Here is a 24,732-nt window from a genome sequence, read left to right on the forward strand (position 1 = left end):
AGAATACTGGCGTGGGTTGCCATTTCCTTCTTCAGGGGATCTTCCCGATTCAGGGATTGAACCTGCATCTCTTATGTCTCCTGCACTGGCAGGCAGGTTCTTTACCACTAAGCCACCTGGAAGTTTAAAAAAAAAAAGCAAAAACTATGACTAAACCTGGGACAGGACGGAGGTAGAGGAGACTGGGGGAAGTCTCTTGAAGGGTCATAAGCCACCCCCCTCCCCCGCTCCTCTCAGTGGGAGGCAGAATATAGTAACCTGTGAGAACCCAGGAGACGGAACCGTCCAGCGTCAGGCAGGTGAGGATTCTGCAAACAGCGGTCCTGCCGGCACAGACACAGCAGGGTGCTCTCCCGTTTGTTAAGCAGCGCTCATTTCTTCATCCACTGAAGTGTCACGGGTTTATTTCCCTCACAATGTTTACACAGCCTTAAGACACTCAACGATATTTCTATGCTAAATAATAAACATATTTACTACTGATGTCCTGAACCTCAGAAACGTAGAGAGATCATCTAAAAATAGTACAGAGTTTCAAGGAAACCTGTCCAGAAAGTCCAGTCCAGAACCCACAGCTTGGACAATCACCATGGAACCCCAGGACTTCTTCACAGGCCCTGCTGGTCTCCAATTGCCCCCAGACAAGAAGCCTGCTACAACTAGAAGAAACCTGAGAACCTCCGTAACATTAAAAAAAGAAGAAAATGTTCAAGATGCACAAGCATGTGAAAATCACTAGTCTTATGATTACTACATTGATCACAAAAACCATTAGCTGGAAACCCGTAGCCCACCTTCCACTACCAGGTGAGGTTACGTGCCTCCTGTCTTTAAGGGGGCAGTGGCTCACACCATAAAGAATCCGCCTGCGATGCAGGAGACCTGGGTTCGATCCCTGGGTTGGGCAGATCCCCTGGAGAAGGAAATGGCTGCCCACTCCAGTATTCTTGCCTGGAGAATCCCATGGACAGAGGAGCCTGCTGGGCTACAGCTCACGGGGTTGCAAGAGAGTCGGACACGACTGAGCGACTAACACTTGTGAGACAGAGCTGATCAGAGACGAGGGCTTTTATGGGAATTATGTGGAAGCGGACAGGCAAATCTGAAATCTAGCTTTACTGAACTGCTGATTCTACTCTAACTTGCTCTCTGGCAAATGAGTTAAGTATGAGTTCTACGGAACAGATCTAAGGAAAGAGAACACCGCTCTTTCCCCCACTGCTGCCCCCTCCGTGGGAGCATGAACAACGCTTTGAGGGGTCTCTGCCCCGCTGAAAACATGTCAGCCTCGTGCATACGCTCTGGTGACACGGCTTTTCACCTAACGTGATTAAAAGGGAGAAACCGAGACGCCTGCTCGACTTCTCGCAAACAGAAGGAACACTTCAGGGTGGGTCTGGCAGGGAGACTCAGGGAACCAGTCACTGTTTCTCGAATACTTTTGTAGAGTGTCACTTTTTTTTTTCCCACCCTGCCCTTTCATTTATTGAATTTTCATACAATGAGTGTGCTATGATCATCACCGGATATACTAACAACAACAGAAAAGGCTACAGCTGGATCCTGTATTAGTCTCAGCTGCAGCTCAAGTCTACAAACATTTAAAACCAATAGGAAGGCGCAGAGGGAAGGAGAGAGGAAGAAAAAGCCTTGTTCCTGAGAGCTGGAAGGTCTGCTCTGCCTCCAAGGTTCTGGCAGCAAAGACATCTCTTCTGTGTTATGTAAATAGTTTGTCTTACTAAGTTTTCCAATTCTAAAGCTCGTTTCTTTGTGAAACCAGGGCCAAATATTAAAACAAAATCCTCAGTATGTTAAGCCAGATAACTAATCACCTCCATATGGGGGTGGGCTAACCAACCACTGTGTGCGCTGGTTCCAAGTGCGCCCACGCGCACACTCCACTGACATCTGAGCCCGTTAGTAACTCCTTTTGGTTACCAATCTGATCCACATTTACCAAAGAACAAGAAAAATGAAGGTGACTTTGACCTTGAATCCAGTAGATGACTTTAACATATAGTTCTTTAAATGGCATTAAAGAAACCAAAGCATTCCTCTCTTCTGTTTATATATATGTCATCTAGACTACAGGATACAAATAATGGTATTAGACAACCAGCCTGAACTCTCTTAAAAAGTCATTGTAGGAGAAAAAAAAAAAAAAAAGGTTTTTTTCTTTTTTTTTTTTTTTAAAGACAGAGGAGACAGAACTAAATACAAAGTGTAAACCCTGATGGGAATCTAGATAGGTAAGAAAAATAGTTATAAAAGGCATTGTGGGAACAAACTGGGGAAAGCAGAAATTGAATGACAGGTGAAAGTACAGTATGGGCGTACTGCTGGTTCCCTTAAGAACGGCCATGGTTGTGGTTAAGTAGGAGACCGTCCTCGGGAGATGAATGCTGCTTAGTATTCAGGGATAAAGTGTTATGTCATACACAACTTACTTTCAAATGGATTAGCCAAAAAAAAGTAGTGTTAACAGTGTTAAGAGATAAGGCAAATGCGGCAAAATGCTAGCAATGAGGTCAACAATACATGGACACTGACACTATTTCAACTTTTCTGTAGACTCCAAGATTTTCAAAATACCAACTTGAGAGAGAAAAGAAACAATAATTAATCTGCCAATCACCGATTATTCCTAAACCCAAACCCACAGGACCCTCCCCTTGCTCTTCTGTGAATGTAAATGGGGGCAAGGGGCTGGCCTCTCTGATGACTAATGGCTTTAAATGCCTACTGATTGGGATTTTTGATAAGTTTTCCAGGACATATTTTCACACGGGCTTTTTCATGTCCATTTTACATATGAGAAGACTGAGCCTTAAGGAGATTACGTCATCGACACAAAGCCTCAAGGCTGGAGGTACCCACGGCTGCAGATATTTGCTTAAAAATATGTCAACAGCAAATAACCGGTTCAAATGTTTAAACAAACCTCCCTACTAGACTCAAGATTCTCAGGACAAACCACTGACGCCACGGTTGACTATCTTCTGCCTTAAACTGGAGAAACTGTCAGGAACATCCTTCAGTGGCTGACCTGATGGGGCAAACGGGCAAACCCTGAACTCTTACTGCCCAGATTTCACAAGGGAGAAGGGGGCTCTCCAATCCCCTGGGACTGAGGTTATCAGTGCAGGAGACGGTGCGTGGCTCATCCCAACACAGCCAGCCAGGAGGAAGCGAGGCCAAGGACAAGGAAGGCCAGCCGCCACAGCGCTCAGTCACCGCACAGCCCCCCGATTCCAATAAACGGATAAAAACAGTGGTCTCTGGGTGGATGATGGATGAGGGGTGAGGGGGTGAAGGGGCATTAGGGAACAAGAGCTTCAATAAAACACGCAGAAACAGCCTCAAAATGAAGGGCTTATATTAAAAGACTCCCCTCCCCAGCACCTGGGGAAGGTGATCAGGTTAGCTTTTGCCACCGGAGCTTGGCCTTTCATCTCTAACTAGTGAACGCTGGACGGGCCCTGGCTGTCAACTCACAGCTCTTTTAATTAAGGAAATGGTTCTCCTGTCACATCTGTTCCTGAAATTCCCAGTCACCAATCTGTTTGATTGCTAAAACCAAGATAAAACTGCCCAGGCCAAGCTCATGGGATTAGAGAAGCTTCTAGGCGTTCCCTCTCCGAAGGGAGACAGCTGGGGCCAGCGACCACCCACCGGGGGACAGTGGGCCGGGGCGCAACCCTGACTCGGGGCTCCTGGGCAGGCCTGCCGCAGGTCTCCGGGGGCTGGAAGGACTAGGTGAAGCGGATTTTCCTCTCAAGGGTGCAATGCTTTTTACCCTACCCCCCAAATTTTCACAAACCATTAGAGAAGAGAATGGTAACCCACTCCAGTATTCTTGCCTGGAGAACTCCATGGACAGAGGAGCCTGAGAGTTGGACACAACTGAGCAACTAATAGGCACGCACACATTTTCACCAACAGAAAAGGGAGATAAAATTTCGAATGGAGGAGTAGCCAGACACTTCTGAAAGCCTTTCTCAGCTTTACACGCAAACGAGTCTGCTCTGTGCAGAAAACGAGACACAGGCCTCAGACGCCCCTCCGGGGGAGGGGGCGGGAGGGAGGCCCCCGAAGGCCCCAGAGACTGAAACCCTAAAGCCAGAAGTCCCAGCACTGACAGCGGCACAGCCCCCGGGGAAGCATCTTGGCTTATGTTCTTTCCAGATTAAAAAAAAATAATAATCATGTTCTGCACGTCCGGCCAAATAACCGGGCATCTGGGAGGCAGAACCACCACAGGGGCTGCCAGACGGGCGTGGGACCTGCACGCGCTCCCGCCGGCCGCCCTGCCGGCAGGAACGTTCTCGCGAGCAAGATTCCGAGCCCCTCCGGACCAGCCTGACCCAAGGAAGGAAGGAAGAAGGCACGTGACTTTTTGTCAAAAACATCATGGTAACCGTCTGACTGGCACAGAGCTTAACTGCGATTTTCAACGAAAAGGCTAAAGCTCTGGAAACATGCATCTTGGGGGAACCCACGGCAGACACTGTGATTCCTGGGGAAATGCAACATTTCGGAAGAACACTCACCCGACATTAATATTCCTGTTGCATGGGCGATGAAAGGCATCATTTTATTCTCAAGACGGTCCTCGCCCTCTGAGTGCATCATACACTGCATCAAAGTCTGTGGCCACTTGTCCTCCCACAATCGGGAAATACGGCCTCATCGTGTGAACAGGCCAAACACTGAAAAGTCACTGAAATCCTCCCGTTTTCCCATACTCGAACACACACAGAAATGAACTCATCTGCCTGTCTCAATTCAAAAAAATTTTAATCTAATTACTGCAACTTGGAAAAGGACATTCTTGATTGCTTTATTTCCTCTCCGAAGAGCTCAAAGGAAGTCCTGTCTTCTAACAGAATATTAAATGGCCGATGCCTGCCGCTTCTGACTGCCGCGTTTTTTTTTTTTAATCCTTCTGTGTTAAAATAAATGTAGTCATAAGGATGTGCCAAATGAAACTGTTAATGAATTTACGAGCATGTGAAAATACATTTTGTTTTATTCAATGTAGGAGAAAGTGTTCATCTCAGAAAGAAAGTATAACCTAGCCTAGTTCTTAAAGGGATAAATATATACACCCAGTGAACACGCGTGGGAGAGAGATGAGGTTTCTTCCAGGCCCGCAGTGGCCAAGACGAGATCCTTACTCAGATAAATAAGAATGAAACCCGCCTGCTGCTCCAGCCAGCAGCAGGCGACCCCACCGCCCCTGGCTCCAGCCACCTCTCCGTAGCCCCAAAACAAGACAGGTATTTATGGCCCCACGAGACAGGACACGTGGAGATGGGAGGGGAGAGGGCCCTCCTGGGTAGACGGGACCCAGCAACTCCACCCAGCAGACCATCCTCAGCGTGGGGGCCTGGAACTGGACAGGTTTGAGGGGTACCATGAACACAGGGTGGCCGCCACCCGGGCTCGACAAAGGCCACGGTAAGAGGAGGAACTGTTTCTTCCTTGAGTATTCCTCCAAGAAGGAAAACACTCTCCCAAGAAGTCCTCCTGCAAACTGCCTCTCGCAGCTCATGCTGAACTTGACTTCTGTATCCTTCCTTCAATCAATAAGGAAAATGGGATTACCTTTACTGGTTTAGATGGCTTAAGCAAATCAGGGTTGTTAAGCAAGGAAGAAAGGGAGGATTTATTTGGGATATGGAGCAAAATGGGCTGATACAGACTCCAACTCAGCCCTACAGACGGCCAGCCTGCATGCGGTGGGCAGCAGAGAAATGACCTGGTTGACCTGCCCTTCTCCTGCTGCCCTAAAATGTCTAGGTCCTGTTTTCCGGTTTAAAATCAAGGGTTGTTATTTAAAAGTTACATGTTATAGAAAGCAAAAATTTTTTAAATACTTTCAGAAGTCTATGCAGCCACCCTAGCACTAAATCAACTAGAGAAATAGCTAAACAGTGACTGCTTTAATGAAGCCTCATATTATCAAATTGTGGTTTTAAAGAACTTCCAGAATGTAAAATAAATGCAACCCAGATGTTCTCTTAAAAAAAAAAAAAAATGAAAACAAGATTGTTTTTACTTCATAGCAACCAAATAGGTCAACCCATTTCCTCCTTCAGAGAATTCTCAGAGGACCACAAACTCCACTTGAAGAGCATGTGTTTCATATGCATCTGTCCAGAGAAAAAGGAAACTTTGCCGTCCAAGATAAACGGAGGATATTATATGTTCCCATGAAAGTGAATTTGAAATCTGCAGTTAAGACTGTGTCTACATGTTGCCAAACATCTGGATGAAAACCAGGGGAAAAAAAATCACTATTACCCAGATATTGAGAAATACTTTCCAATTATCATTAAAATGCCCAGTTTTATAGCAAACTGCCATGTTTTACAGAAAACTGCCATTTTTATTAATTACAGGAATAAGTTGCTCAAAAGAAAAGTACAATAATCTTTAAAAATTGCCCTGCTATGAGTTTAAGATAGGAACTTATTTCTCCCTATTTGAACAGTGATCCTGGCGACATTAAGTCAGCGAAAAGAGTAAATTTGCTCTATCAAAGTAAATCACAAAATATTCTTAGCCAACTGAATTGACTCAGGTGAGTCTTTTCTAATATTTACAGAAAACTGAAAGATATTTACCCAAAATAAACACTTGCTGAATTGTTTCCAGTCACATTACAAAATATGACAGGGTCTCACGTCAGTTCTATCATGTCACCTGGGAGACTGACATTAGCTGCAAAAAGTCGACAAGCTTGAGTAACTTCAAAATCAGGATGAACGGACTTCCCTGGAGGCCCAGTGGTTAGGACTCCACGCTTCCACCTCAAGGGGTGCGAGTTCAATCCCCGGTCAGGGAACTAGGATCCCACGGGCCACATAGCCAAGAAAGACAAAAAAAAAAAAATCAGGCTGGAGAATCATGTATTTTTCTACTCTCATTTAAATGATTTACTGTTTCCCCACAAGTCTGAAATATTTAATATGCTTCATGCAGCTTTTGGGATACTATGGTAAAACCTATTTTTTCATTTCATTTCACTTCAGAAGTTTTAACAATCCTCTATTACAAACTGATGGACCTGCTTCCTGAAGGATGTGCCAATAACTTTAAGACAATTTCTCTCTCCCAAAGTTATTTATAGTAAGAGTGGGAGTGTGCAAACAGCGCTGTTACTCTAACTCGCCTGATGGATCACTTCTGGTCCTCCACCAGCAGGATTTACTTCAGAAATGCTTACCTTTCTCATCCTAAGCTCCCCGCCCCTAGCTCTCCCGCGCACCCCCCCCCCGCCCCCCCCCCCCCCCCCCCCCCCGTTCTCACACAGCAAATTTCTAGGAAGGGCCACGGCCCAGGCCACTCCTCCACAAGGTATAATCTCTCCCCTTCACTTTTGGCCCTCTCTGGTCTAAAGTCATCAAACCCTGTGGACACGAGCCCACTCTCAGCTCAGTCCGCCACTCATCCAGACCTGGGCTCCCCTGGAGGCTCAGACAGTAAAGCGTCTGCCAGCGATGCGGGAGAACGGAGCTCGATCCTGGGTCGGGAAGATCCCTTGGAGAAGGAAACGGCAACCCAGTCCAGTACTCTTGCCTGGAAAACTCCATGGACAGAGAAGCCTGGTATATGATAGCCCTTGGGGTCGCAGAGAGTCGGACAAACGACTGGGCAACTTCACTGCACTCCATTCAGCACAGCTGACCACTCACTTCCTCTTCTCAAGTGCTCCTCCTGCAGTTCCACAGTCTTCCAGATTTTCTTGACTTCGCTGGCTACTCTTTCTTGGTCTCCTTTATTGAGTTGTCTGTAGTCCTGGGATTTTCCTCCTCTCTAAACTCTCTCCAAGTGATCTCACTCATCCATTCCCATGAATTAAAATGAGTTTAAATCTTCCTAGCAGACTACACAGCTAAGCATCTTCCACCACCTCCACCAGGTCATCTCACAAACAGGTCCGATTTTAAACACCAAAACTGAACTCCTGAGACACTGTTTCCAGTAAAAGCTGACCAGTTTGTTGCAGACAACCCTTCCGCCAAAAAACAACTTAAAAAGTTGAGCACGCTGTAAGAACTAACTGTCTGAAGGTATCAGAGAGCTGCCTAACGCAGTGAGGACCTAGGAGGCCAGGATCCCAGAGAGAAGGTGCAGAGGTGAGCCCAATCGTCTGAGCCAGTTTCCTCCTGGAGACACTTGCCAATTCAGGCAGAGTGTGAAAGGCCAAGAAGCTAGGCAGAGATAAGCAGCTAAGAATCTGAGGTCAGCAGAATCTCCAGCAGTCTGATGGGACTGGGAGACCAAATTAGAGCTCAGGGGCTGCCAAGCAGAAGAGGCGCTGGTAAACACCCCGAGCTTGCAGCTGGAACCACTGAAGAGCCATAGCCTCGGAGAGGGGTAAGCCACAGGGGAACTGACCCTCACGGTTCTAAGGTGGGATCTCCCTACCCTAACTGCCTGCCAGAAGCCTCTCTCGAGGAAGAGAATCTCAAACTACCCCTACCATTTTTCATCCCCACCATCCAGAATTTAAAGTTTAACAGGCAATGTAGAATCAAGATCACAGGCTGAAAACCAAGGGCGAAACGGACAACAGAATACATTCACAGGATGCCCAAATGTTTATCAGACACCTATAACTGATTAATACAGAAAGTCACTGACAAGATGAAAATTTTTCACAGAAAACCGGTATCTAAAAAAAAAAATCAAGAACACTGAAAAGGGCAAGGATTGAAATTAAGAACTTAACAGACAGATTTAAAAACAGATTAGACAGAGACGAAGAGAGGATTAATGCACTCGAACATAGGTCAGGAGAAAATTATGCAGAGTGGAGCAAGGAGAGACCAAAAGGATGAAGAACAGGAAACACGCCGAAGAGATACAAGGACATGATGAAGCGCTAATCAGCGTCCCAGAGGAGAAGAGACAGGACATGCAGCCGAAATAATACACGTGGAGACAGACGCTAAGACTTCTCCAAATCTAATTGAAGAGTAAGTCGTGTCACTGCCCTGCCAAAAGAAGAAGCACCACCGGTTGCAATGCGGACAAATTCAAAGAAAACCACCTCTGGACACTGCGCAGGAACCGGACAGAACTAAGAACCAGAGGCAGGGAGAAAAATCTTAAAAAGCAGCCCGAGGGGAGGGGAAAGACACACCACCGTCAACAGAGCCAGCCTGATACAGCGACTTCCCAACACAAGCGCTGGAAGGCAGAAAGCAGCGACTCGACCCGCAAAGCTTGGCAGGGATTAACCAGCTAGCCCACAGCTGCACATCCGGAGAAACGGTCCTTCACAGTGAGAGCAGAACAGTGACACCTTGGGCCAGAAAAAAGGAACAGATGAGCCCTCCAAACAGTTTCCTCTCAAGACTTGCCCTTCTCTTAAAGCCGCGCACCCCCTTCGGTCACAGGAGCCAGAAACCGAGTGGTCACCTTCGGCTTCTGCAGTTCCTTCTTTAACCTCCAAGCTGTCAGTACGTCTTTCTGATGCTCCAAAATACATCTAGCAAAGCCATGCAGATTAAAACAACACATCCTTTCTTACCCAGGAGACAGCAAGACCTTTAAAAAGTCTCACCAGTGGCAAGAGTTGATTAGAATACTGATAATAACGCCTAGTGAGAAAGGAACCTGCCAACATCTGGGGAAACAGAAAGCATACCTATAACCCACAGCTGCGATTCTAGAGAGAGACTTGCGAGAAACTTTCACACCTTTGTAAATGGAGATGAGCCCCCACTTAGCGCCGTTTGTAATAATGTAAAACCAAGGGGAGAGTCCAAGGAAGGATGAGAGAAATAACACATAAACAGGGTCTCTATGGAACAGCGTGGATAACCTCTAACTTGAGCCGCAGAACACTACACGCAGCACAATGTCATTTTTAACAGTTTTTAAACCACCCCCTGAAACAAGACCCATGCATTGCTTGTGGGCACACACACACATACATGTTCAAGCATAAGAACCATGCCAGGGAGCCCACATCACATTCATCACGGGTGCCTCAGGGGGGCACAAAAGGCAGGCAGGGGCCAGAACTGCTCAACAAAAGCAAGTTGCGCTCACTCAGTTTACGAACCAATATTTACTGATGGCCGGTTACACACAGCGGCCCTGGCCTTAGAGACACAGTGGTGGGCATGAGCAGACCACAGTCCTGCTTTCACAGAACTCACATTCTGAGAAAGAAGACACAAACTGTGAACCGGATGGCAGCAGGTGAGGAGTGATAAAAGCCAAGCAGAAAAAGGCGGCTGGGAAAGGGGACCGCGAGATGTTGCTTACGACAGGCTGGTCGAGGAAGACCTCTGCGGGAAAAGAGACCCGTGAACAGAAGCCGGAAGGAAGGAAGCCAGGGCATGCCCAGCCATCCAAGGGGAGACGGCCGTGGGAAGAGCAGGGGCTGGGAGCGCTCGGCAGGTTCACGGAACAGCAAGGAGACCGGCGGGGACACAAGTGAGGGGATGCATCCACGGTGGAGAGAGGGCAAGGACGGGCCGAGATAAGAGTGGTCTTTATGTTTTAAAAGGGTTATCAGCACTTCCCAGGTGACTCAGTGGTAAAGAATCGCCGGCCAGGCAGAGATGCAGGTTCGATCTCTGGGTCGGAAAGATCCCCTGGAGAAGGGAATGGCCAATCCACTCCGCTATTCCTGCCTGGGAAATCCCACGGACAGAGGAACCTGATGGGCTACAGTCTATGGCATCACAGACAGTCAGACACGACAACCACCACCAGGGCTACCAAGGGGAGTTCGCCAGAGCCCACGTGTGGTGCACACAGCTGAAAACGCCTACTGTCGGGCCTCTTGGAGGAAAAGCGTGCAGCCCCCCCCCCCCCCCCCCCCGCAGAGGGCTCAGGGACCCCAGACCGCAGGTCCTGGATGCAGGCAGCAAAGGGCTCTGGGTGAACCGAGGTCAGCGCGGACGTGGAGAGGAGCGACACGACCTCTGGCTGCCAGACGCCAAGGACAGCATCAGGGAGGGGGAAGGACTAGGGGAGGACTAAGGCAGCAGAAGCAGAGGCCGGCACTGCAACCCCGCCCAAGCCACGACGCTGCCGGGCACAGAGGTGAGACACGCACCTGAAATGCCGTCCTTGTTTTTTGTAAAGACCTGAAATCAGAACCCAGAACAGCTACTAATGGGTCCTGGGTAATGGGAATACGCGTGCTTCACTGCTTTCTGTCCTCTGCCTGCACTCCCGCTGCTCGATCCACCTCGCCCTGGGGCCCGGCCCTGGTCCTCCGGCCCCTCCTCCCCTCGGGCACAGGGCAGGGTGTCCAGCGGTGAAGGGCAAGGCCCCAGGAGCCAGCACGCCAGCGGTCGAGGCCCGGCTCCACCACTTACTGGCTGTGGAGCCTGAACCACGTTACCTGGCTTCCCCGGGCCCCCAGGGTTTCCCTTTTCATCCATAACCGGTGCTGACGTTAAGTCCCTACCAGGTTTATTGCGCAAAGTAAATAGGTTAAGATCCGTAAGGCAGGCGGGACAGAACCGGACACAGAGGCCATTCTGTAAACATTAGCTACAATTATTTAAACATAAATCAAATGTCATTTCCCAGGTTGAAACCCTTCCCCTTCACTGGCTTCATGCACCTCGAATAAAATGTGAATTCCTTACCTACTCCAACTGCCGGACACGCCCCAGTTCCCTCTCTGCTCAGACCACACAGAGCAGCTTTGGGCCGTCTGCTGGCCAGGCCCTGGACCCCTTCAGGCCACCCCACCCCGCTCACCCCCCAACCTCTCACCCGTCCTCCACTTCCCTTCACACATCAGCATAATCTGCAAGGACTTGATACATCTGTTTACATTTTTTCATCAGTCTCCCATCTAAACAAAAGTCCCAGGAATGCAGGAAATTCAGCTGCTTTATTCACCATATTCACCCTTTCTCACAGGACCGGGCATTTGGCAGGGACAATATGGATATCTGCAGAATAACTGTTCTAGAAAAGAGTACTCTGAAAGCACCCATCGAGCCACTTTTTAAGCATTCAAAAGAAAGCGGTTAATTTCTTATGCATAGGCTGAAAAAATACGTCATGTATCCCACAACTTTCTACATACTATCCTGACATTTTAAATATATAAAAACTCTCCAAAATATCGAAGCACTATGTGGTACACCTGAAACCAACGTAACATTGTAAGTCAACTATGTTTCAACTTCAAAATTTCTCTCAACAAGGGTGTTTCCTTACCAGTGTGCTATTTTTCAGTGAAATTGGTTTCCAGTTTGGGAAACAATGGAGATGGACAAGCTTTTTTTTGAACCGCAAAAACTAAAAAGGCACAGAGAGGGGTTTCAGTTTCCCTGCCTCCATCAGCCTCCCCACCAGGTAACCACTGTTATGAGTTCCTTGTTGAGCCTTCCAGAGAATTTTCATGCAAGCACTTCCTTTTTGCCCCCTTTTTGAAAACGGAAACGGTAACAAACAATGCACATTTGCTTACACTTTGCTTTTCTAACTTCGAAAAACATTTGGAAGTCTTTGCCCATCAGTTCCTAACGAGTCTCCTCATTCCTTTCTACAGACTCACATCTTCACTCGCCATCTGGGTATATAACCTGCAACACAAACTCAGGTCATTCCCCACCTTTTGCTATTACAAACCACACAGTGAATAATCCTGCATCTCACACACGTAAAAACACACGTTAAATTCCTGAACCAGTGTTGCTGCCTCAAAGGACGTGTGTGTGTGCATGCTCAGTGGCTCAGTCCTGTCTGGCTCTCTGCGACCCCACGGACTGGAGCCCACCAGGCTCCTCTGTCCATGGGATTCTCCAGGCAAGGATGCTGGAGTGGGTCGCCAGGGGACCCTCCCGACCCGGGGATGGAAACTGCATCTCCACAGTGCCAAACTGCTGCTTCTCTTTTGGGCCCACCCAGAGAAAACCTCTAAGGAGCTGAAGGAGAGGGGATTTAAAACAGGGGCTTGGTTACACGTGTGACAGAAAAGCCAAGGATCACACAGGAAACAGTGAGACGATGCAGAGGTTAGCAAGAGGAACAAGCGGCCACCATCTCTACACTGCAGGGTCAGAGGAAGGATGGCTTTCCAGAGCTCAGGGCCTCGGTCAACAGGCAGGAGCTGGAGCCAAAGTAGACCAGCCGCTAGACACGCGGCCAGAGGCGGAACGAGAGGGCGGATGGTAACCTGGAGCCTCCCTGAGCTCCTGCCATGCAGTCACCCACCGGCGCCCCCCACGGGCCAAACGGCCCCGAGGAGGCGAGCCCACGGCGGGCGCAGGGCTAGCGATGGATCCACACCCACTCAACTCCGGTGGGCGCTGCCCCCTTCAGAGCGGTAACTGATGGATACTCTGGCCCACAGACGGCTTCAGGTGTGGGGGTTATCGCTCGTCTGACAGGCGGAATCCGGGATCTCAACCTGGTCTTAATTTATGAGTTTTGTTGAGGGAGGTGGAGCAGCTGTTCACGTAAAGCACAGATTTCCCTGGCATGTACACCGGCTGCGGCTCGGGGTGGGCGTGGGGGGCTGGAAGAGGGAGGGGGCAGCCCAGGAGAGCCATGCACTACATCTGCCACAGATGCTCCAAGCAGGAAGTTCAATCAGACGGGCTCCCAAACTGAGCCTTGGGACGGTGGCAACAAGCCAGACAGCTTCCAAATACAGACACGTCTCAAGAACTGTTCCAGAAGAACTGAAAGGCGCCAGGGCCCCCAAAGGAATCAAAAATACCTGAACTGCACTCAACTACCGTTACAAGTAACAATGTGCGCTTGTCTTCCAGTACCCCCAACGTGTTCCTCCTCAGAAAGGCCTTCCAGCCATTCCTACCACCATCCTCTCTCCTTAGCCTGCATTTAAAGAACAAATAACGCCCTGGAGAAAAACTTCAATGATCAAGCAAGCAGGAGTCTCCTGCGAAGCCTCCTAACCTGACCAACATATTAGCAAAGAAGATTTTTAAATTATTTTGCCTCTGGCATGGCTACTGTTTGAATAGATGATTTACCCTCTCTTGTAAACAAGCTGAAACTGACTTCCCCATATACAGTTCAAAGTTCTGTACTAGTCTTAAAAATATGCCCCAAAAAAGTTACATTTTGCAAATGACTGGCACACAAAATTATTCTCTTCCAAAGAGCTGAACTTCAGTTTTAAAAACAAGAATTTTAAAGTGAAGCGATTTTTTTTAGAAATCTAAATGGTGATAAAAACTATCAAACTGTAGTATGTTAACTTCAAAATCCCCATCAATACAGTTAAATATAAGCACACCAAATTTATATAATAATCACTGTACAATGACCCTTCTTTCAAAACTCTTAAGATTTCCACTGACTCAAAATATTCATTCTAAGAATGTCGAACATATTTTAAAGTGCCTTTCATAAAGTAAGGAAGAAAGATTTTATAAACTATATCAATACCTGTTAATGTTATAGGGGCATTTAGCAGATAATAAGTATCCGTTCACTGTTGACTGTTCCAGTGAAGTGAATCAAATGACACATACATTAAAAACAATCATATCCCTTTTCCCACTGCAGGGTAAACTTTTAATAAGTTTTTTCCCCAAATTTTAAAGTAATATATACCATTCCATAAACTTGGAGAACAAAATCTGGGAAAATAAAACATCTGTGTATCAGTTTTTACATTGTTTAAACCATAATATATAAGACTGCTTATTTTTTACACTTGTGAAATATTTCATCCGGAAATGTCCCATAATTTACTTCACCAATCTATTAGGCACTGCAATTTCCAATTCTGTATTATGAATAGTGTTAATGCAAGCCTCCTGTGTGAGCTGTTTTTCTGACATCTCAAGACTGGATCCCCAGAAAGAGCTATGTTAGCAGCCCAAAGTCTTGAGACTTTTGAGATGTAATACTATCTTTTGCTCTGGTCCTCAAGATCTATACTGGCTTCCGTTTTTATAAACATGTATACCTGCTTTGACCTTCAAGTTTTCTTCATGTCTTGATTCACAGAATCCGAAACACCTTCGAATGAAATCGCCAAGCCAGCGTGCTCCCTGGACGCGAATGTCAAACGTTTAAGTATTATAGTGGCTCAGTCTTCATTTTCTAAGGAGGAGCTGCTCGTCTGCCCGGACCGTTACCCCAGCTGTGACAGGCAGGAAGCAGGGCGTCCAGGGAGAATTCATCATTTGGACGCTTTAGACAGCAGTCTGGCTGGAGGAGGGTTCGCACCTGGGCTTCTTCTTCCCACAGAACTTTCCATCATAAACAAAGCCACTGGGTGCCACGGTGCTACCCCTAGCTTCAACTAGGAGAAGTGAACTCCGCAAATGCCAGGGCTCGGGCCAACTTCCCACCCTCCCAGCCCCACCGGCTTACTGCCAAGCAAACATCTCCCCCTGGAGCATCACTTAAATTCTAGAAAGCACCTTGATTAACTACTTCATCCCGAAGCGTTCAATACTGCTGATTCTTACAGGCAGCTGCTCCAGCAGCCTGTAATTAAGGTTTTTTTTTTTTTTTCTTTTCCCCAAAAGCTCCCTTATTACAAGAGATTCTGATGATTCCGTCTGTCAGCATTTAGGAGATGTTTAGCAAAAACACATACAGAGAGATCCTTAACTTCCAGTATTCCTGTAAAAAAACAGGGATATTAACCCTTTGCGTCCAAGCCAACGACTCACTCCATCCACCGATATTATGCAGACTCCTTACTCGGTTTGAAAGGCGTAATTCGCAGCATGACACGACAGTAATCTGTATTCCACTAAATAATTTACAGCCAACGCGAATCTTCCAGCAAGAGGTGACTGAGCGTCGGACTGGCAGCCCGGTTCTCTGGTCCCACCTGCGGGCGGGCAGCAGCTCCCGCCTCCGACCCTCGTCTTCTCTGACTTTTTACTTATTATTTTCGGCGGACTCCGTCACGTTCCCTTACTTTCTAACACGCGTATGCCCTCGCTGCCCCCTCCTCACTTAAACGACCCCCGTGACCACTTGGGACCTAAAGCCAAGAAAACTGTCACGATGCTCAACCCTCTCTCCGCGGCCGCCCTTCCTGGACCCAGGGGATCCCCAATTCCAAACTTTGCCCTCCCGGTTTCCCGGGGTCCACCCCTCGCAATCCGCACCACCTGGGAAAGACGCCAGGAGGGTGGTCAGCGGCGGTTGGGCTCCGGAGGGCGTGGACGCCCTTGGCGACAGGAGGCGGGGAAGGTCGCCCCCAAGGTCCCCCGCCCCGGGGAAAGCGACCCCCAAGTCCCGGCCCGAGCCTCCTGGCGACCCCGGCCGTTCCAGACGCTCGCCCAGACCCCGTGACGACCCCGCCGGCCCCGGACTCCGGGGCCCGGCGCGCCGCGGGGCCTCGGCGGTCGCCAGCCGGCAGTGCTGTTGCCCAGACGCGGTCTCCTCGGGCGGACCCGAACCCCCAACCCCTCGAGCTGGGACCGGCCGTCCCCGCTCCCAGTCGGTCCGGCGCGTCCGCGACGCCCCCCCCCACCCCCCACGCCCCGGCCCCAGGCCGCCGGGCGGGCCGGCCACACCTCCGACACTCACCGCCGCCGCCCTCGCCGCCGCCGCCGTCTTCGTCCATCTTGAGGCCGCTGCCGCAGCCGGCGAGCCCGGGGCCGGCGGGCGAGGGGCCGCGGGTGCTGAGCGCGCGGGCGGCCGGGCGGCTCCAGCAGCGCGCGGGCCGGGTCGCGGCCCGGGCCTCCTCCCGCGGGGCGGGGCGCTCGGCGCGCGGCGCCGCCGTCACGTGGCGTGCAGGCCCCGCCCCGGGCGCGGTGGGCGGGGACCCACCGGTCCCCCTCGGGAGCGCGCGCGGCCCCGCCCGGAGCCCCCGGTGCGTCTGAGATGGGACCCTCGCAGGCAGTGGGGACAAGGCGCGGACGCCCCGCCCAGCCCGCTTTCCAGCAGCCTCTGGACCGACGTGGGGTCCGGAGCACAAAACCCGGCGGCGAGAGGCTGGGGGCCGTGGGGGTCCTCCTCGCACGTGCGCTCAGCGAAAAAGCTGGAGAAACGTATTTAAAAGTCAAGCCTTCCCCCTTCGTCCGGAAGCATTTCAGAGTCATTCCAGCTTTTCATCCCTTTCTGGGGTGCCATGGAGGCTCTCCTTTCCTGGCGATGAGTGCGCTTTGACATTCATAAAGTGTAAAGCTCGTGGATGAACGTTATCTTAAGGCTGGAACCGAATCCCCAGCCGGCACACCTGGGGCCCACCGTCAGAGGGGTCGGCCAGACGCAGACGCTTCTGCGCTTTCGCGCCAGCTGCCCTGGGCAAGCTGCCAGCTGCCCTGGATTTACGATTCAGAAGGAGCTCTGAATTCAATTTCCCGTGGGCACAGCCAGGGTCCTCGGCACAGGCCTCCTGGGCAGCAGGCCTCCGCTGGCCCATGCTCCGGACCTCCCTTCCCATTCCACATCTTGCTTCCAGTAAGTTCTCTGCCTCCTCCCCCCACCACCGCCCCGCCGCCCCCAACCATTGAATGTGGCCCCTCCCAAGCTTTTCTGTTCAATTTGCTTGGACTAAATTGCATTAAGGAAAAGGAAACATTGTAATGGAGGAGATAATTCATCTCTAATACAGTTTACCAGCAACTGTTTTATATCTACAGATGGCCCATTGAGTTGAAGGAACTTTCTGTTGTCATTTATCAAAATGGGCCGTTTTCACTTTCTTTGTTCAAGGTTGTGGGATGATTCCAAAGAATTCAATCTCCTAATAATCTCAAGAGTTATACAGCCAGCATTTGGGTGCTGCTCAAGGCTCCCCACATACTTCTGGGTGCAGATAAGATGTGTGGCAGCTTACGTGACAAGGGCACAGCAGAAAAAGGGTCTGGGCATCAGGTCTCAGCCCTCAGATTTGGCTTCCTGATCTTGTTCCTGTAGCCTTGGTTATCTTGGAGATAACAGCATAGGTAGTTACTGAGAAAGAATGACAGTATACTTTGAACTTGATAATGTGACGCGTGGAGCTTTGAACTCAATGATATTATCAATTTTAAACAGTTTTCAATGTCAGTTCTGAATTCTTCAGGTGTCTTAGAGTGTGATCTGTAGATGCTTCTCCCAAGTTTGAGTCTGAAAACTGCTTCTCCAATCGCCACCTAAGCTCATGTCCATCAGAATCAACCATAGTCCAGTTATTTGTAAGCAGAGAGTTAGATCCATATTATCCCCACAGCTTAGCCAGGGCCTCCATTTCCACAAAGCCGGCAAAAAGTGTTAGGAGAATAAAGGCTTGAGGTATACACCTTTACCTCTGCACTTGCATGGGGTAATTGGAAGACTTAAAAACCTGCAGTATGCAAAGGAATGAATATCTAATTGAAAAATTAGAATTTTTTTTTTTTTACAAAAAGGAGCTGCTTTCCAGTGTGTCTTAAATCCCACCAAGATGTGCTGTGGTATACTCAGTCACTAAGTCGTGTCTGACTCTTTGACTGTGCACCATGGACTGTCGCCTGCTAGGCTCCGTTGTCCATGGGATTCTCCAGGCAAGAATGCTGGAGTGGCTTGCCGTTTCCTCCTCCAGGGGATCTTGCTGACCCGGGGACCTAACCCGCTCCTGTCTCCTGCATGGCAGGTGGATTTCTTACCAGTGAGCCACTGGAGAAGCCCCCCACCAACGCAATCGGCGTTTTCATCTTTTCACAGGCCGGCTGCTCCACAAAGGAATATTAAGTGTCCTAGTTATCCACTGAGATAGGCAATCACTTTATGCCCATCTATGTTACTTCAATGTTGAAAGCTTTATAAGTCAACCTGTAAGGAAAACAATTCATGTAGCAGACACCACTCTGAGATAGCAAGTGTTAAACCCAAAACCTTGTTGCAATCTCATTCCATAAGACAATACATATTTAGGGACTTACTTTGTTTCAAGCACTGCCCAGGTGCTGGGAACACGAGGGTGAAAAGGATAGATTCCTTTCATGCCTTCACGGGCCTTCTGACCTAGGAGGAATGTAGCTATTAAGCAAATAATTACTCAAATAATGATTTAATTGAAAATTTGATATCCTACTGTGTGTATGGCATTGTCAACTCAATGGACATGAGCCTGAACAAACTCCGGGAGAGACTGAGGGACAGGGAAGCCTGGCATGCTGCAGTCCTTGGGGTCAAAAAGAGTGGGGCATGACTGAGCAATTAAACAACAACCCTATCTGTAGACTTTCTCTTACTGTTTTCCTGTCTACTGGCTTTGCAGCCTTGAAACTCCTTCAGTCCAAGACTGTAGTCTGTGTTTATTATGCCTCTGTGATCCACCGCAGCACCTGGCTGTATCAGAGGAGGAGAGAGCAACAGGATTTGCTTGAATGGGACCGATCCGGTTTTGCTGCTGGACGACCATGGCAATCAGAAGCGAGAGACATCTTGAAAACATGTTGAAACCCATTTATCAGCCCTTTGACTATTACAGAAAGAGCTTAAGAAATCAAAAAAATGTGCACACATTCCGGAAAGGTCAGAGGACTTCTCCTTTGTACATTCATCTCAGTCCTCCAAGAGAAAGTCTGTGCAGTTGGACAGAAGGGTCCTCGCGCAGCACTGAGGTCACAATAGCCCAAACTCTGCCAAGGCCAGTTTCTTCACCCTCAGCCAGAAAGAGGCAGCCCACGCCGCCTGCACAAAGCAGTTCCCGTGTCCTCTGATAACCAGTCAGGAGGTGCAGAGACAGCAGTGACCGTCAGCAGATTGAAACTTCAGCTAATCCCTTACATCTGCTCAGGGGTCTGGTCCAGCCTGGGGAAGGCGCACACAGTGGCCTGCTCACTGCCAGATCATAGTCACGAAAGGAAAACAGTGCTTTCGGAAATCTAATTTCATCTAGGAAAGAAAATGTCTCGTTGGAGTGGAAATGACCTTGTGCAGACTGGCATTCTACACTCTGCCCAGGTGAACAACAGGGGTCCAAGTGTCAAGTCACATCCTCATTAAGTTTTCAAAGGCCCAGACATCACAACCTTCACAGAGTCCATCTCCCTTTCCAATCATTCAGGGCAATCTACCTTGGTCGTGTTCTCTTCCTCCTTGGAATCCACATAACTGACTTGAGTTCCGTGGCCTCACGTTACCAAGGGCAGCTTAATTCCTTTCAGATTGATTAGTCACTTGCATTTTTGCAAGAACAAAGGCGGGTCAGATTTCTCAGTAATGGTAAACTTGGGGGGAAAAAAATAACTTGGCCACCATTTTGAGCTATTTCTTTGGAAGAAAGGCATTTCACATACCCACTCGAGGCAACGTGGATATTGAGTTCTCAAACACAAAGTCTTCTGTTGTAATAAAAAGCTGTCTTATTTTTATCTTGCTCCTCATTTTTATAGGACGTCCCTGACCTACTAAAAACCAAAACAAAGAAAGAATTTTTTTCTAATTTTAAAAGGTCCCCTTCAGAAGTTGGTCAGAGTCTGCTATGTGCAGCTTAAACTCATCAGGAAAACCCATCCCCAGGTGCAGAGTGGACTGTCGGATAGGCAACTAAAAAGGAAAAAAATGTGAAAATGACAAACATCAGGCCACAGGACATCTGTGATCCCTGTCCTCTGAATAGAAACCGCTCTTAGCCAGCAATTGAGCGGCAGAACAACACCCTGTGACCCAGAGAGCCTCACTGTGCCCGAGCAAGTGTGAGTCTGCGGTTTGACTTGTCCGATGGCAAAAGCCAGCCACGAGTTCCCATCATTCACTGACTCTGCCCAGTAAGGTCATTAGGTCTCAGCCATGAGGCATCACAGCACGTCACCTGTGCTAAGTGGACATTTCAGGCTCTAAAGTCAGATGGAGCAGGCACTTCGAGTTCTTGGCTGTGTGACCTTGGGCAAGTGACTTCACCTCTCGTAGCTCCCTAGTTTCTGCGGCTGAAATGGAACCGACAGTGACTCTGCCCCATACAGCTACTCTGAGAACTGGAGCTAGATGCTATCATACACCGAGAGTGTATGGCACACAGTAAGTGCTCAATCGATGCTCATCCTTGTCGCGCACAGAAAGCCTCTCTGCTGCCTCTTGCACAAGCCCGCCAGGATGTAGGTGACAGGCCTGGGAGGCAAGGGTGGGTCTCAGTAAGGGCTCTCTGCCTCCACTGCCGCCTTCCAGCTGCGCTGCTTCCCGGTCTGTCCGTGCGCGCCTCTGCTTGTGGATCGTCCCACACGTGAGACCTCCTCAGTCGTATAAAGAACTGGGGCGACTTCCCTGGAGGTCGACTTAAGACTCTGCACTCCCGCTGCAAGAGACACTGATCCCTGCTCTGCACCACGCAGCGCAGCTGCCCCTCCAAATCTACAAAAAGCCTATAGCTACCATCGTACTTATTTTTGAAAGACTGACAGATTTTCCCCTGAGATTGGGAACGGAGCCAGGATTTCACTCTCAGCATCGCCACTCCTCATAGTCCTAGAAGTTCGAGCTGGAAAGAACTTGCAAGAAATGCAAGAAAAGGCACACAAATGACAAAAGAAAACACAAAAGTGCTCCTATTTACAGATGACATGCTTGTCTACACAGAAAATTCCAAGGGATCCATTTTAAAAGTCTCCTGGGACTTAGATGTGAATTCAGTAAGGTTACAGGATGCAACAGCCACATATAAAAACTAACTGTATTTCTGTATACTAGCACCCAACACGTGCAAGTTCCCTCAGAGCGCTGCCCCCAGAGAACCCCTGGTACCTCTAATTGCTCCCCGAAGGCCCCAGCTGCTCGGCTGTTACCAGGGGCCAGGTGGTGTTGCCTGGGGCATGAAGGAGCGACAGAAGTTTAACCTAAAAAAGAAAACGAACAAAAAGAAAACCGATGAAATGATGTTGTATTAGAAGGAGGTAGTCTGGCTTCGAATCTGAGTTTCTGTGTGTCAGGTTTGTGTGTTTGGGATTTTGGGGATCCTTGCTGCCATTTATAGTTTTTGTTCATGTACCGAGCTGAATCGTGTCCCCCCTTCCCAAAATTCACATCCACCCAGGACCTCAGAATATGACCGTATTTGGAAGTAGAGTCTGTGCAGATGTAGTCAGTTAAGGGGAAGCCATACCGGATTAGGGCAGCCCGTAAATCCAGGGACTGGTGTCCTTATACAAGGAGAGGATGCGCGTGGGGGAGATGGCCATGTGACGGAGGCGAAGCCTGAGGGAAGCAGCTAGCATCTAAGAAACACCGGGGACTGCTGCGGACCACCCACAGCTAGGAGAGGGGCTCCGGTCAGCCCTACTGACACCTTGACTTCAGACATCTGGCCTCCAGGACTGGAAGAGAATTCATTTCTGTTTGTTTAATTTTTAAAAAACTTTTGGTCGAATGAGTGGCATGCTGGATCTTATTTCTCTGACCAGGGATTGAACCCACACCCCGTACGTTGAAAGCGGGAAGTCTTAACCACCAAGGAAGTCCCACATTTCTGTTGATTTTAAGCACCCAATGGTGATTGTTTGTCACTAGGAAACAAATACGGTCTGATTCTGTCTTTCTGACGATCTAGAATAAGTAGCATCTTGCTAAAGATGCCTTAGGGGGTGGGGGAATGGCGGGGTGGGGTCCCTGGCCAATCAGTGTGACTTCTTCACCAGGAGAGTGGATCCCAGATCCTATTTGGGAATTAAAGAAGTGTCTTCTATGCCAGAAAAAACGGGGCACACCCTTAAGCATGCAGCATTTTTCTGTGTGCAAAGGAAGAGTTGGAAACATGGCAAACAAAAAAGTCACATTCTTGCTCAGCCACATGAATGCACTGCCCGGGGCGCGTTCAGCTCGGCGCCTGCTTGCTCAGCAGAGGGCCGAGAGGGTCAGCTGGCTGGGAGCTTAGTCACGGCCTTTGGAACCCTCCTCCACAGCTTCCAGGTTCAAAGGAGAGGAGGAGCAAGGCTCCTGGACCATCCCAGAGAGACACCCTACAGATACAGGTGAGTCAGGCTGTGACGGTGTCCTCATTTCTTCAAAGGTTTTCAAGTTCTCTCGCCTTCTCCTGAATGGAGGCAAGTTCCTCCTAGGTCTCTGCCCTGGTCTTCACCTTTCCACCTCCTGTTAATTCTCTAGACTTCCCTGGTGGCTCAGATGGTAAAGAATCTGCCTGTGAAAAAAAGAAAAAAAAAAAAAAGAATCTGCCTGTAACGCAGGAGACCCAGGTTCGATCCCTGGGTCACAAACATCCCCTGGAGAAGAGAACAGCAACTGACTCCAGTGTTCTTGTCTAGAGAATCCCGTGGACAGAGGAGCCCAGTGGGCTACATCCATGGGGTAGTAAAGAGTCAGACGCGACTGAGCAACTATCACTTTCACTTTCAGGACTAAAACAGGCAACGGCGGTGCGTGGCTTTCCCCCGCAGCTCCACTGACAACAGCAGTCAGTCTCCGCAACATCCCCAACATCATCCCATGTTCATCGTGGAGTAAGTACACTATTCTGATAACGATTTCTAAGCACCTGCTGTGTGCCAGCGTCTGCACGAAGTCCCCTCCTAGCTGCCCTCCAGAGAGGTATTGTTAAGCCCCTCCAGAGGCCAGGAGGCTGAGTCCCAGCGACATCAATTAAAATTGTGGGATGGGACTCCCCTGGTAGTCCAGTGGTTAAGACTGTGCTTCCGCTACAGGGGGCAGGTGTTCCATCCCTGGTCAGGGAACTAACATCCTGCATGCCATGAGGTGCGTCCAATAAAAAAGGAAAGAAAAAAAAAAGTATAAATAAACTCTGTGCCTGACGCCACCCAAGCAGACAGTGGAGACCCTGCCAATCATCTTGTCTCCACTGCCCTGACTCTTTTAAGACACCGTCCAGCCTCTGAAACACAGAAAAAGCAAACATTCCAGTTACCCCTGGAACAGCACACGTCCAGGGAGTGTCCAGCCTGCTGCCTGGACATGACCGATGTCCTCATACGCACCCTTCCTTCTTTTCCCGCCTTCTGTCACATCTTCAAAGTTCCTACCACGTGGCATGGACATCCATCAAGAGGCCCGGCTTCACATGTAGGGCTGAACTTTCCAATGACGGGGCAGAGGGTTCGGGTCGGGGAGTAAGTACTCAGGGGGTATGAGGGCTCCTTTGGGGGGAGGCACGTACTTTGGAACTAGGTGGAGGGGGTGGTGGCATGACATCGTGAAGGTGCTGAATGGTGCGCTTTTAGATGGCCATTGTGGGGACTTCCCTGGCGGTCCAGTGGTTAGGACTCCAAGCTTCCAGTGAAGCGGGGTGCAGGGGTCGATCCCTGGTCGGGGAACTAAGATCCCACATGTTTCAAGGCCGATCTAGAGGACTGGGAGGGAGGCTCAGGACGGAGGGGGTGTGTACACGCATCGCTGATTCTCGTCATTATGTAGCAGAAACTAACAGGACACTGTGAACAATTATACTTCAATTAAATAAATCAATGATCCGGCTCTAAAAATAAATAGGACAATTAATTCATTAGTTTAATTAAATGGTTCATTTTTAGGTAATAAATAAGGACCTATCGTGTAGCACTGGGACCTCTACTCAATACTCTGTTACAACCTGTATGGGGAAAGACGCTGAAGAAGAGTAGCTATCTGTACATACATACATATGTGTGTGTGTGTGTGTGTGTGTGTGTGTATTTATAACCTAGACAGCATATTAAAAAGCAGAGATACTACTTGGCCAACAAAGGTCTAGTCAAAGCTATGGTTTTTCCAGTGGTCATGTGTGGATGTGAGAGTTGGACTATAAAGAAAGCTGAGTGCTGAAGAATGGATGCTTTTGAACTGTGGTGTTGGAGAAGACTCTTGACAGTCCCTTGGACTGCA

General features: G+C 49.1%; 1 protein-coding gene and 1 long non-coding RNA gene across 6 annotated transcripts in view; one reads left to right on the forward strand and one right to left on the reverse strand.

Annotated features, from left to right (window-relative positions):
• CYTH3 (cytohesin 3) overlaps window positions 1–16,966 on the reverse strand; it is a 64,129-nt gene extending 47,163 nt beyond the window's left edge. For 3 of the 5 annotated variants that reach the window (XM_020900582.2, XM_020900581.2, XM_070460435.1), the window contains exon 1: window positions 4,551–4,644. In XM_020900582.2, the coding sequence (XP_020756241.1) occupies window positions 4,551–4,641 (91 nt within the window). In that variant the 5' untranslated portion in view covers window positions 4,642–4,644. Of the gene's footprint in view, window positions 1–4,550; window positions 4,645–9,432; window positions 9,518–16,524 lie in introns of those variants that run through there. The other 2 variants (XM_070460438.1, XM_070460437.1) reach the window with 2 other exon arrangements.
• LOC139032738 (uncharacterized) lies at window positions 16,930–23,643 on the forward strand. The gene is made up of 2 exons (XR_011485332.1): window positions 16,930–17,400; window positions 23,254–23,643. It is a non-coding gene; the product is annotated as an uncharacterized lncRNA (long non-coding RNA).
• The last annotated feature ends 1,089 nt before the right edge of the window (window positions 23,644–24,732 follow it).

This window comes from Odocoileus virginianus, chromosome 33 (assembly GCF_023699985.2).
Source record: "Odocoileus virginianus isolate 20LAN1187 ecotype Illinois chromosome 33, Ovbor_1.2, whole genome shotgun sequence".
Taxonomy (NCBI): Eukaryota; Metazoa; Chordata; class Mammalia; order Artiodactyla; family Cervidae; genus Odocoileus; species Odocoileus virginianus.